This window comes from Crocodylus siamensis, chromosome 8 (assembly GCF_052110815.1).
Source record: "Crocodylus siamensis isolate JL-2025a chromosome 8, ASM5211081v1, whole genome shotgun sequence".
Classification (NCBI taxonomy): Eukaryota; Metazoa; Chordata; order Crocodylia; family Crocodylidae; genus Crocodylus; species Crocodylus siamensis.
In genome coordinates this window covers 16,173,536-16,186,005 of record NC_143402.1, presented here as the reverse complement: position 1 = coordinate 16,186,005, position 12,470 = coordinate 16,173,536, and the positions used below count along the sequence as shown (strand labels likewise).

The 12,470-nt window shown below is 41.0% G+C and overlaps 1 protein-coding gene across 3 annotated transcripts in view; it reads right to left on the bottom strand.

Moving 5' to 3' along the window:
* PAK3 (p21 (RAC1) activated kinase 3) overlaps nucleotides 1-12,470 on the bottom strand; it is a 210,777-nt gene that overhangs the window by 38,367 nt on the left and 159,940 nt on the right. For all 3 annotated transcript variants that reach the window (XM_090059184.1, XM_090059185.1, XM_090059183.1), the window contains exons 4-7: nucleotides 8,757-8,910; nucleotides 7,811-7,848; nucleotides 4,560-4,691; nucleotides 1,559-1,721 (exon numbers count right to left, since the gene is read on the bottom strand). In XM_090059184.1, coding sequence (XP_089915310.1) covers nucleotides 1,559-1,721; nucleotides 4,560-4,691; nucleotides 7,811-7,848; nucleotides 8,757-8,910 — 487 coding nt within the window. The remainder of the gene's footprint in view (nucleotides 1-1,558; nucleotides 1,722-4,559; nucleotides 4,692-7,810; nucleotides 7,849-8,756; nucleotides 8,911-12,470) is intronic.

Below are 12,470 nucleotides of genomic sequence, written 5' to 3'. Positions count from 1 at the left end.
CACTCTGAGAGGTACACTGCAGAGTGAGTCATTAGGATATGTCGAACATGGGGGTCAAGACTTTATGCATTTTATCCCACAGTTGATATGTGTAAAAAGGTCAAACTGTCCTTGAATGCCTGGAGACTCTTAAGAGAGTCCTAGCCATGCTTCTGCTTGCCCCCTTCTTGTTGGCACAATGGAAATTGGTATTTCTTTCCTACAAGGAAAAATCAACTAAGGAGGGAGGAAGTTGTTCTGCCAAGGAACAGTCTGCTGCTTAGGGCCCACCACGAGGAGGTAGGATGTGTGGATTTTAATGTCTTCAGGGACAGAACCTGGATCTCTCCTGGGCAAGTGATCTGATTGCTATACTATTACTTAAAAGAGCAGAACTCTCCCCACCCCCCTATCTTTTCTGAAGGAAAGCAACAGCCACCTTTGCATTGTGTGTATGGAGACTGACCTACCAGGAGTGATGTGAGAACGCCTCTCTTACAGAAGGCAGGATGAGGAACATCTACTTCCCACATCCTGGTCGGGCTTAGGCCTGAAGTAGGCACTAAACAGCTCTGTGAGGACCCCTGGCATGTGCAAAAGCAGAACTTTAAATGCTTGGGAAATTTTAAGGTCCAAACCAGAATCATGTCTCAGCTTTTGGTTAGATGTGAGCAAGGGTTTTTTAGGATTGTAATTTTGGATTTAGGAACCCAAATCCCACCTAAATCCCACATTAGGCATTTAAATCCTTTTGTGGATGTGAGCTTTAGTTCTTGCATTAAACTGCTGGGCACATTAACAGTACTCTTGACTATGAACAGCTGTAGCATTCCACGCAAGAGGTGGCTGCAGTCCAGTAGTGGATGCCTTACAGGGATGCTATTACTTACAAGGCCAGATTAATCTCTGATATATATAACACCACAGTACGCAGCGTGGTAATGAAGATAAAGTCACAATTATCTCCTTTTTCTACCACTCAAGAAGCAGGGAGGATGAGGTAAGCTAGATTTCAATGCAGTTACCAGCTCAAATTCAAACCTGGTGTTGAACCTCGGGTTGAACTTGAGCTGTTAACTGGAGGTAAGACCCAGGCTACCTCCTCTTTGCTGAATTTATCTGCAGCGGGATGGGAGGAGTAGGAGGAGTGCATTGTGCAAGCAGCAGTAACCGATGGCATAATGCCACAGCAAGCTGGGAACGGATATACCTTAAGCAGAGCATGCTGCCCAGCAGCACACGCGGTGACTACAGAAGTAGTATAGTAACATGCTCCTCAGCTCAGATCTGTAGCCACTTGTTGGTAACTCAGTGCACAGGGGTTTAAAAGACCATAGCTTTCAACTTATTCAGATATGTCCTCTCCGTCTGATACATAAGGGGTCACCAGCATTTCAAATATAGTCACCCCTTGAGCAGGAATTTTCAGCATCCCTTTTCACCCTCCAATAATCACAAGTACATAATATGGAAGTGTCTTAGCGACAAGAAACTAGAGACAATCCTTCAACAAATGCACTGCAGGTGACAGATGCAGCAGGCCACCTTGTCAAGCCAGAAGTCAGGCCAGGACACTTACTCAATTTCTCTAGGATCTCCTCATCTGTCATCTTTGATTTTTTTCTTTGCCGGTCCGTGTTCCTGTACAACGTGTTTGTGTTTGAGTTCTCAGGCTGGGGGGTGGTAGCTTCTTTAGCTGGTTGTGGTGCAGCGACAGGTTCAATTACAGAGCGCGTGTAAATCTGAGGCAGAAAATGATTTTTCAGTCAGAAAGGCAGGTAGGGAGACACACCAGAGATTATGTTCTAAGGGCTTTTGTCATCTTACAAATCTGCAAAAACAACTCAAATCATATTCCTTTCCTTATTTCATCAATCACATATTATATTAAGGTGTTTAGGTTTGATTGTGCGTTTCACAAAGCCTGGATAAGGAAAGTTAAGTCGGTTTGATTCCTGTTTATGGGCATTTTCCTGTTTCAGGTTCTGTGTGCTGCTTGCTATTCTGTATTTCAAGCACAGGGGACACAGACCTTCTTACAGTCTGGTTAGGCCCTCAAGGCAGACTCTAAAATTGACAACTAGGGCTCCATGTTCATTGCGACTAAGTAATTCAGGAGCAAAAATGCTCATTTTACACAAGCAGCCTAAGAACAGAGAATCAAGCCTGGCTCTTCCTGGCTCAGAGGTCAACATCTGCAACAACAGAATTTTCCATTTGGAACTTAGTTAAAAATTCAATTGATGATGCATAAGGCAGGAGAGATTCCTTCTCACCTCCCAGAAGCTGTGACGGCTCCAGAGAAAACAGTGTGGAATAACAAGTAGCGAAAACCTTTGGGCGCTTCTACTTGTGTGCCGACCTGTTCTGATTAGAACGTGTCGGAGCAGACTGGATTAACCGAGTCTGCTGGAGCTTTCTAATCAAAACGCTCCAGCATGCTGAACGGGCTTGTGCATTCAGCATCTCACATTTCAAACTGGCAGTAGGGAGACTTCAACTAAAGCTCGTCAAACGAGCTTTAGTTAAAATGCCCCTGTGGCTATTTTGAAATGTGGACACTGAATATACGAGATGCTGCAGGAGTTTTAATGAGAGCGCCATCCCACAGCACGTGTATAGGCCATCTTTGTTTTTAACCAGGAGACAGATCTTTAAATAATACACAGGGTGTGTAGCTGATATTTTAACACAGTCTTGTCTGACCATGACAGTCATTTAAATTGGCCCAAAAAATCACTATCAAGTATTCCATCCCCATCATCCTGCGGGTCCAGTGTACTGCCTCAGTAGTACTTCCAGCTTTAGGTAGCTGAAATTAGGAACTAAACAAGGTCCTTCAGAGAAGTACCCAGCAGACCTCTAAGTTTAATCTAGGTCTTGTATAATTTATTTCTGGCCAAACTCTAAAATCTTTATCCAAGCAAAAATCTTCCAGATTCAAAGGCTATTTACCCAAGTTAAAAAAAAAATCAAAGAAGGAATTCACGATTTGTTTGAATCTACCAGCATCTAATCCTAGATGCTTGTGAATAGGAATAAATTGTACTTCCAGGATAGTTAATGCTTCTCAAAAGAGCCTTTAGCTCTTCTTCGGGGGAAGAAAGCCATTAAAAAAAAATAAATGACATGCAGACATGAATATTTTGATTTGGAGCCGTTTTGGTCTCATCCACAAAAAACAAGCGTTTTAAAGAAGCTAGTTTATTATATTGGGTCTTAGAACCTGTAGAATGATGTAATGACCCCTTAGATGGGGGGTGGGCAAAGTGGCGTGCAAGCAGCGGACTGTAGCACTGCGTTGGCTCCAGGCTATGCTGTCACCACCACAAGATCCCAGCCCCAGCCCCAGAGCAGCTCCCCGCCAAGCTGCGCACACTGTCCCCACACTTTCATGGCCCCGCTGCTGCTGGAATCTCCATGGAAACCAGATGCAGTGACACAGGTAAGGCCTGCTGGGAAATGGAGTCCAGCTGCTGGCCAGATCTGCCATTTTGCCCACCCTTGCATTAAATCAATCCTAACTGAACTACAGATCTAGCCAATCTGTGATGGAAGTCTCTGTAGTAAGGATATGAAATCTTACAGATTTTAAGCTTGCAGCAAACAGTTCCATAAATGCCTGGTAGGAGCAACGCACCAGGATCCAGTGCCACGACAACAGCAAAGCTAACATCTGCCTAACCCAAGCACAACAAATGGGTTGGTGTGGCAGCACTGGATAGGGCTGGTTTATATTTTCTGGATGGTTTGTATTTTCATTATCTGCAGCAGTACATTTTGCCATGACCACTTCCAATGCTACCTTTATTACTGTCATAATGGGGACCATATCTTAACAGACACGTTATCTTGTTCTATGAGTCTCTTTTCTTTGATTGGCCATCATATCAACTACTGCTCCCTGTCATAATTGTCTACCATCCTGTAGCAAATACAGCAACTGCTTGCATCTGCAAATGTGTACTGGGAAGCCAGTATGAGGAAAGCCCATATTTTTATCGCTCATTTTGTCTTGTTAGAAGAAGAAATCACACCATTTCCTCTCACCCATTAGTTCTCTGTCTCATTACATCTGTTCTCTCTCTTGCTCTCTGTTGCTTTCTCTCCCAATTTCTGCAGGAAGCAAAGTGGAAAGAAAGTGCTGTCTAAGCCTTCTTTCCACTGCCCACTAGTATGTGCTCAATGAACTGTAACTTGAAGAGCTTTGGGCTATCATATATATTAACATAAAATATATATACATGCATACGTATGAGATGTATATATATTGAAACACATATTTTTAAAGTAAGTGGCTAATTTAAATTCTTTATGGAGAAAATGAACCTCAAGACATGCACATCTGATTGCACATTAAGGTACAGTAACTACTGGTATAACAGGAAAAAGATCAGGTTTAAGTGATGAGCTTCAGAGGGAAATTCCCATTTTCTGCAGGCTCCTGTGAAGTAAGAATCCTCTTTAGGATACTAACCCTTGCATCTTCATCCAAGGGATTCTGCACATGTTCCTATTATAAACAGTCTTATCTCCAAATTACACCATGTGGCATATCGTCAAAGCTGCTAGGGACTTACTGATTTTGTATGCTCAGGTCGTGGTGCAATAACAGGTGGAGGCTCATTATCATCTTCCTCCTCTTCATCTTCTTCATCTTCTTCTTCTGAAACTGGAGGGGCTAATGGAGGTTCTGATGCAGTTTTTGTGCTCTGTGGATAAAGAACAGTAGCATAAATAACTGTTCATTTTATTGATTCAAAGACAGAATATGGAAGGCTTGGTACTACCTTATAGTGTAAATGTTACTCTAATAGAATGAAGTGTTTTGTATTTACATGCAGTTGTAGAAACCTCAGTTAGTTATCTATAGCATAGTACCTTTGTTTTATAAATGCATGTACTGCTAATTCATCTTGGAGTTTTTAGTGTTTGCCTTTTATTTATTGATGATTTGCCTTAGGAAACTGCTACATTTGGGCTACTGAACTGTATCCAGGGCTGCATTACTAGGGCAATAAATTAAATAAAAGCATATAAATCATTCACCTACACCTTTAGTGAAAGATTAATTTCACAAAGAACAGTACTTGAATGTATGCAGGAGTTAGAAGTCACCTCTAGTTGATGGTTAATTGCTTTGGCATTGTGTTCGAAGAAATGGTAGCAGTTAATTAAGCTAACAGGTCTACCTGTTAGGCTAATTAATGCACTTGAAAGCTCAAAGGCTCCTTCATTAAGTCTACCAGGGAATTATGTATTATTAAGAAATGCATTCTTTTTTCCCTACATTATTTTACCCTTGGGATAATTACCATTACAATTTTTTCAATGTCATGTTTTCCTGTTTAGCAGTTCCTTTTCATTGTCATCATCAACTTCATCTAATAACATTATTTTATTGCTGTGTCAATTTGCCAGATGATTAGTTTAACAATATCATCAAGTTAATGGGGATGCTGTTCCTTTAAGACCAGCCACCATGAATGGTGATAATCACACTAACCAGAATTTGCTAGTGAAGGAGTGGAGTGGTAAAATTTATCTTTACTAAATATTTTAAAGAGATTTTAAGAAAGAAGGAACTCAGAGTATGTTAGGTCATTAGCAAGGCAGGTGCTCAAGCTACATAAAAGTATCTAGCCTGAATAATCATTTTATGCATTATATCTAAAATGGCCACTGGACACACTATATAGCAACAGAAACAGAAGGGCCAGAAAATAGTATTTGGACCATTCATTGTTAGTGCCTGTATTTTGCAAAATAGCTTATCATCTCATTCCTCCTACTGCCTTCAATCTTTTGTTTTTAAACACACACACACACACACACACACACACACACAGATGGATAGATAGATTTCACTTCCTACAAAGAGCAATTCTACCATACAACAGTTAAAAGGGACCTGTAGCAAAAGTTCCAAAGACACCAGGATTTCAGAATTACATAATGGAAATCCAAATACTGTGGCAAAGCTCCACTTGCTACTTAAAACATCATCATCCAACTCTGCAGGACTGAGAAACTGTCCTATTGGAGGTGGGGAACAGTTTCCTATTTACTAGTACTGCACTGGGATGCAAAGCATAAACTTTTGAAAAAAGCCACACAATGTAATATAGTATAGTATGTTTTGTGATACCATAAGAGTTCATACTTATATTTCACATTTCCAGGGTCAATGTGATAGCACTAGAATTGTGCAGCTATAGTACATATAATACACTGAATATCTATTTAAATACCAGATTTACATTACTAGGTAGAATTCAACCAGTAAGATCCCAAAGTGTTTTGTACTAGTCTAGTCCTCCCACCTCCCTTCTAGGGCAGGATTCCTTTGAGTAGGTTACTCTCTTGTATGGCCATGTGTGTTTTGACAATCCTGCTACCAGTTACATCCTGTAGGAACCATTCTAATATTATAAAAACCTAAGTCTATCCATCTGTCTGTCCATAACACTTAGTCATCCTCCGATTGGCTGACAAACAGCCAATCAGAGTGTGAACAAGCATTCCAAGAGGAGCTGGCAGCCAGTGGAGCACCGCCATGATGGTGGGGACACAGGGGACAGAAAGGGGGGGGCGAGGCCAGCTCCAGTGGAAGCGGGGGCAATGGAGTGCGTGGAACAGGGGGGTGAGGCCAGTGCTTCCTGCAGGTGACAAGGATGGAACGGAGGGTGGGGGCCAGGCTACCAAAACTGGTCTCATGCCCTCCCCCCCACTTATCTCCTGCTGCAGAGGTCTGCCTTCTCCCCTGGCTCAGGCTTGGGCCTCCCCTCTCCTCTCAGACATGGACCCACTCCTCCCCCACCCCCTCCTCCCCTCTGTCAGCTCTGAGCCTGCTACTTCCATTCCCCTGCCGGGTCGGCCTGGACCCGCTGCTCCCCACACCATGGCGGGCCGGCTTCTCCCTGCCCTCGGGCCTGGTCCTCCCCTGCATCAGGCCCAGGCCCGCTCCTCCCCTCCCCCTGCCACTGCAGCCTCCACCCCACATGCTCCCTCCCCAGGTCATTCCTGACAGGCAATTGGCTAGTACATCTACAGTTCTCAGTGGATCTATAATGACTGCACGTACTTCACAGAAAAACTATTCTACTAATATACCTGTGTATTTGAGGTTTTCTTGTAGAAATATATTATATAATGAAAGTAGCCCCAACTTGAAAACTTCACTGTGAATATTTATTATAGACAATCTCTACTGTGCAATCAAGAACATAAAATTAAGTTACTTAACACTTCAAAATAAAGGCTAACTCCCTATTCAATCATTCAGTATTTAATTTACTAACATTAACACTGATAAATTTGGTCAATATTAATGTGGATGTCATAAGTACATCTTTGGGATTTCCATTGTAATTCAGCATTAATTATCATGGAACATTATTTAAAACATTCTTATAAGTGGTTCCAGTGAGTTGCACATCAATTATAGCTTCATTTATATGCAGTAGTATAACCAGATGAATCAAAGAAAGAACAAAGTTCAACATTTATTCAAGATGCCTTTAACAAAGTTGGAAAAATTGCATTAAAATGTGTTAGTTTGCCTGTAATGTACATGGTATTGAATTATATAAACCACAAAAGACTGGGAATCATAAGCAATTCTCTGTCAACAAACTCAGACTTTCATCTGTTTAAAAGGTATTGACAGAAAATTAAGACTATCCAATGGTGTTTCAACACCGCTGTTGCAAAGACGCATGCGACTTCTCTCAGGAGTGGAGCCTGACATTCTTAATACCAGATACAGCTTATTCCACCACCATTCACCCAAACACTGTGAACGAAAATATACCGTTATTTTTACACTCACCGAAGGATGGGCTGCTATGTATCCATGGGCGCTCTTATCTGAAAGGTGCAAGGGGAAATTAACCAGACGCTTATCATAACAACACTTGTTCTGAGGAATCCTGGACATGCGCATTCCCAACAACATCAGGTTTCATTCACAACCGCACTTCGGTAGAAATGGTTACTTAATACAAACAAACTCCCCAGAATAAAGACGCTACAAAGGCTACCTCAGAGGTACCTTCCTTTCTCCCATCTTTCAGGGTCAAGCTCCTTATAACATACCACATGACCCAAAATTCTGGATTAAATCTTTCCTGCCCAGAGCAGGGGGCTGGACCTGATGATCTCCCGAGGTCCCTTCCAGCCCTAAACTTCTGTGAATCTGTAAATGCAATTCACCTATTCATACACAGCACTTATCTCTTCAGCAGCTCAGTAGTCAGACACTTTTGATAATTACTGAACTATTTTCTTTAAATTGAAAGATACATCCAACAACATGGTACTCCATAACCTGCTGCTGTTGTGTTCCACCACTTAATCCAAAAACAGACCACACTGTTTCACCTTGCCTCACGACCTAGGAGCTGCAAGGTGGTAAGGACACAGTGAGGAACCAGCTGTATGGAGGAAGCAAGATAAATGTAGACAAAATGTTTGGTCACCAGTACTTGAGGCTTCAGAAAGAAAGCACTGGTGGCTTTTCTCTTCAGTCACTCAATGCCCGTATTTAGTTCTGGGAAAAAAAAGCTAGCAAAAACAAGTAGCATTTCCAATTAATCTTCCTTGTTTGCAACTACATCTCTGGGGAAAATGTAGCATTTAATTCAAGAGCTTTTGATCCTTCCTTGTGATCAGAATGGCATTCAGGTCCCTCCTGTTTCACTTCAAGGACATTCCACATTTGCTTGCTTGGGTCTGACTCCCAGGGGGTTTCTTTGCACAGCACAATTTTGACTCACCTCCTGAAGTAAAGCTCATATATTTCTGGTTGTTAACTGTCTCTTTGGAATCATAAAATTTGAGGACATCTAGAACAGCTTGTGGGTTCTTCTTCTGCTCTAGTTTGGTTATGTTGGAGGTCTGTAGTAGCCTGGCCCACTGCTCTGGGATTCCCTGTGGATGCCAAGTGGGAAGAAATTGATTTAAAATACTCAGTAGCCACAGTTGATATAGTTCCTTACCAAGAATCCATGCTACCTGTAAGATTACTTTCAGAAACTTTGATTGACGCTTTACATTTAAAATTAGAAACTTATATACTGTAGATGCACTCATTCTCTTCTCTATCAAAATATAGAGCTAAAACCAGGATCCAACTTTAAAAAAGAAAAAGAAAGTTATGACTGTGACAGGAAAAAAAGTGCATGAAACTCATCTTTAAATCAACCCTGCTCTTCCATGGAATAATGATTTAAGGCTTAGCTTGTTTTCCTGGTGATTTGGTGCAGACATAACAAAACTACTCTAGGTTTGTGGACAACACAGTGTATTTTAGGAGCTTTACACTGGATTCGCAATGCTTAATAATGGAAAAAATACATTCATGGAATCATAATTGATGTTCTGATTCAAAGATGAACCTCATCCCTGATACGTCACAATATTAGATCAGGGGGGATGGTTTCTAGTTTAGAGGAGAGGGCTGGCCATTTGCAAGTAGTGGTCAAAATTGTAACACTGAGTTGTAACACAGCTGGTGCTAAGGAAGTCTCTTTTTTGAGCCCCTAAAGCTTTCTATGTTTGTTATTAACACTTCTAGGAGGTAGGGACTCAAAAAATAGGCTAGAACTGCCAAAGCCTTGCATGACTTTTCAATCATCTTACAAGCGACGGTGGCATTGGAGAATTGGTCCAATCACTGAAAGCCACAGATTTGCATTGAAATTTGATTTTAGAGAATTTGTTTTAAACATCCAGTATAATTTCCTAAATTTCAGAACCTATGATTTTCCCCTTTTACTGCACAGCCAACATCTACCAGCGAATTGGAGGACTTACTGAATTAGAGGACTACACCTGAAGTGCATTTAAGCATACCCTTGGTACCACCCCAATCTAGACATTTTACATGGCGTCTTCCTAAGAAGTTCTCGGCAAAACAATGTGTGATATGGGCCTCCAGAGTTTGGGATTAATGACAAAAAGTGGGATAAGCCAAGCAACAAATCTACTGCACACACATGAACCTGCTGCTGCAGTGCTATGACATCTCAAAGAAGCACTTTGATGCAAGCTTCTTTTGGGCCTGTGACGCACCTCTGGGAGCTTCCCTGTGCACATCTGTGAGCCATAGAGATCTGGCTGTAATGGACGTAAATAAAGAAAGAAAAGAAAGTTAAAACAGAATGTGGGACAACTTAGAAGGTGGTAAGGAGGTGAAACTGATGGGCCGAAATGGGGAAAAACCCCATCTAAAATGGGAGAGTTATGAGATAGGTACCAAATAGATTAGGTGGTGGACAGGCTACAGGAAGACAGATTTAGGAAAACAGAAAAACCACGTTTGTTCCAAAGTTTGGAAGCATCATTTCCTTTTTTTTTTTTTAACCAGTTTCTCTCTCCCTTGTAAAAATGTGTTACTGAGGATTAATGGCAAGTAACTTGAAAAATTAGTGTTCCTTAAAAAAAATGTTTTTATTTTGTTTTGTTTCTATAATCAGGTAAGAAATTTTCAGTGGCTCCCTGCAACTTTTTCTATTACTTCTCCATCCCTGAGCTCAGAGTTGGCCACTGCACAGATGACTAAAACGCAACTGAGAAAGCAGTGGTCAAATCCAGATTTCATGTTAGGAGATCATATATTGCTGTAATCCAAGTAACATATATGTGCTAGAGAGAAAATCTTTGTCTACTCTGGAAAAAGATAGTTTTAAATGACTAATGTGCAACTTCTTTGGATCTAAAGCCATGACTTTCTCCAGTTGGCTGCAGTCTTGCTTGGGAAACTAAAAGATTGGTATGTGACCCATACTTTATCCTAGACTGGATGTCAGGAAACTGTTTCATGAAGAGGCATGCTTTATGAAATTTCCTTCAATAAGAAAACACCCCACATCTCCCTTCCCTCAAAAAAGTGCAGCAGCTGCTTTGAAATAAAACTATACAACAGAAGCACGCCTTCATCCAACAGTTGCCAACCAATTTCATCTGGTGCTTGATGCTCTAATTCTTAGGGATCATGGTTGTTCTAAGCACAGCGAAATGAAGATTTAATGTGCATTTATGAGTACTAAACACAGCTTGATGCTAAAGCTTTAAAGCCAAAACTCAGGAGCCCATGCAGGTGTTCCCAATTCTGATTCTAGATGCAGCTAACAGCAATCAGCTAATATAGCCAGAAGGATGATTAACATTAGGTGTTAGAAAATTGTCTGTGCATTGCACATAACCAGGAGAGCAGACACAGTTGGCATAACAACCACTGTAAAGGTTTGAAATTAAAGAATATTTGCACATTTCTTGCACATTCCCATGGCACTTCCAAACTTTTGAAAGAGACAGACAGCGTAAGAACTAGACAGAGGGGATTTTTTTTTTTAAAAAGTTGTGTTTTAGTGGCAGTCCCTTCCACCAAATTTACTTACCAGGAGACTATCTGGCTGACACAGGATGTGTGTCCAGGTTGGGACAAATCAGGGAAATCAAATGTAACACAGTACTTTATGTCTTGTGGTCACAGGTAGCTGAGAGACAAAACTATGGTCTTTAATGGAGCAAACTTTCAGATTGACCTGAATGAGTATATCTTGCTCCACAAAAGACTGCAAAATTAAGCCCTATGCCAACAAACCTTATAATCACTAGTCTTTTCTTGGGTAGATCCAGATGCTGCCGCCATCTCTTCATGGTAGCACTTTCCTGAATATCAATCTGCACTTTCATGCTACAGAAGTAAGCATGTATTCTTGGGGAAATGATTGTATAACAATCAACAGCAGCAAATCAGTGCCCACTACTCTGAGATATTAAAAGAGAAATCATTTGAACAGAAGTGGAACTGTTCATCGTTAGTTCAGAACAAGTGATGCTTTCTCTGAGAACCCAAGACCTGTGCTAATGTTTTGCTGACGGCATTAGATATGGAAAGTAAAACCATTTGATGCTGCAGTCCTTCTATGTTGCTTCAGTTTATGGTGACAGCACTTTTAAAATTGATTCAAAGAGTGATCTCTAAAAAGCCAGCAGACTGCCTCACCACCTCTTTTTTGGGGTCAGCTGACAAAACTAACCCTACAAAACTTAACCAAGTGTGCACCTGGTTTTCTTCCTATTGGTGTACCAGGGGATACTGCTGTGATCCATTTCACTTCTCTTCCAGGCAAAAGATAGAGGGAATGAAGAAAGGGAATGGAGATAAAAACAGAAAACTGAACAGAAGGGGAAGAAAACAGAGAAAGGAGAAAAAACAGAAGTCAAGGAAAAAACACTGAAAAAGGAGGCATCAGAGAAGTGAAGAGAGAACACAAAAGAAAAGGAAAGAAAACATAAAAAAAGGACAGGTAAAGACATGGAAACTTTAAACACAAAAGGAAGAAAAACAATGGCAGCAAACTATTCACCAGACAAAATTAAAGTTATCTATGAAGTAACTACAGTGAAAGGAGGAGAAAGAGACTGACAAACAATGTAGAGAAAATACAGTAAAAACATTCTGAAATGGATATTTTGTTGTA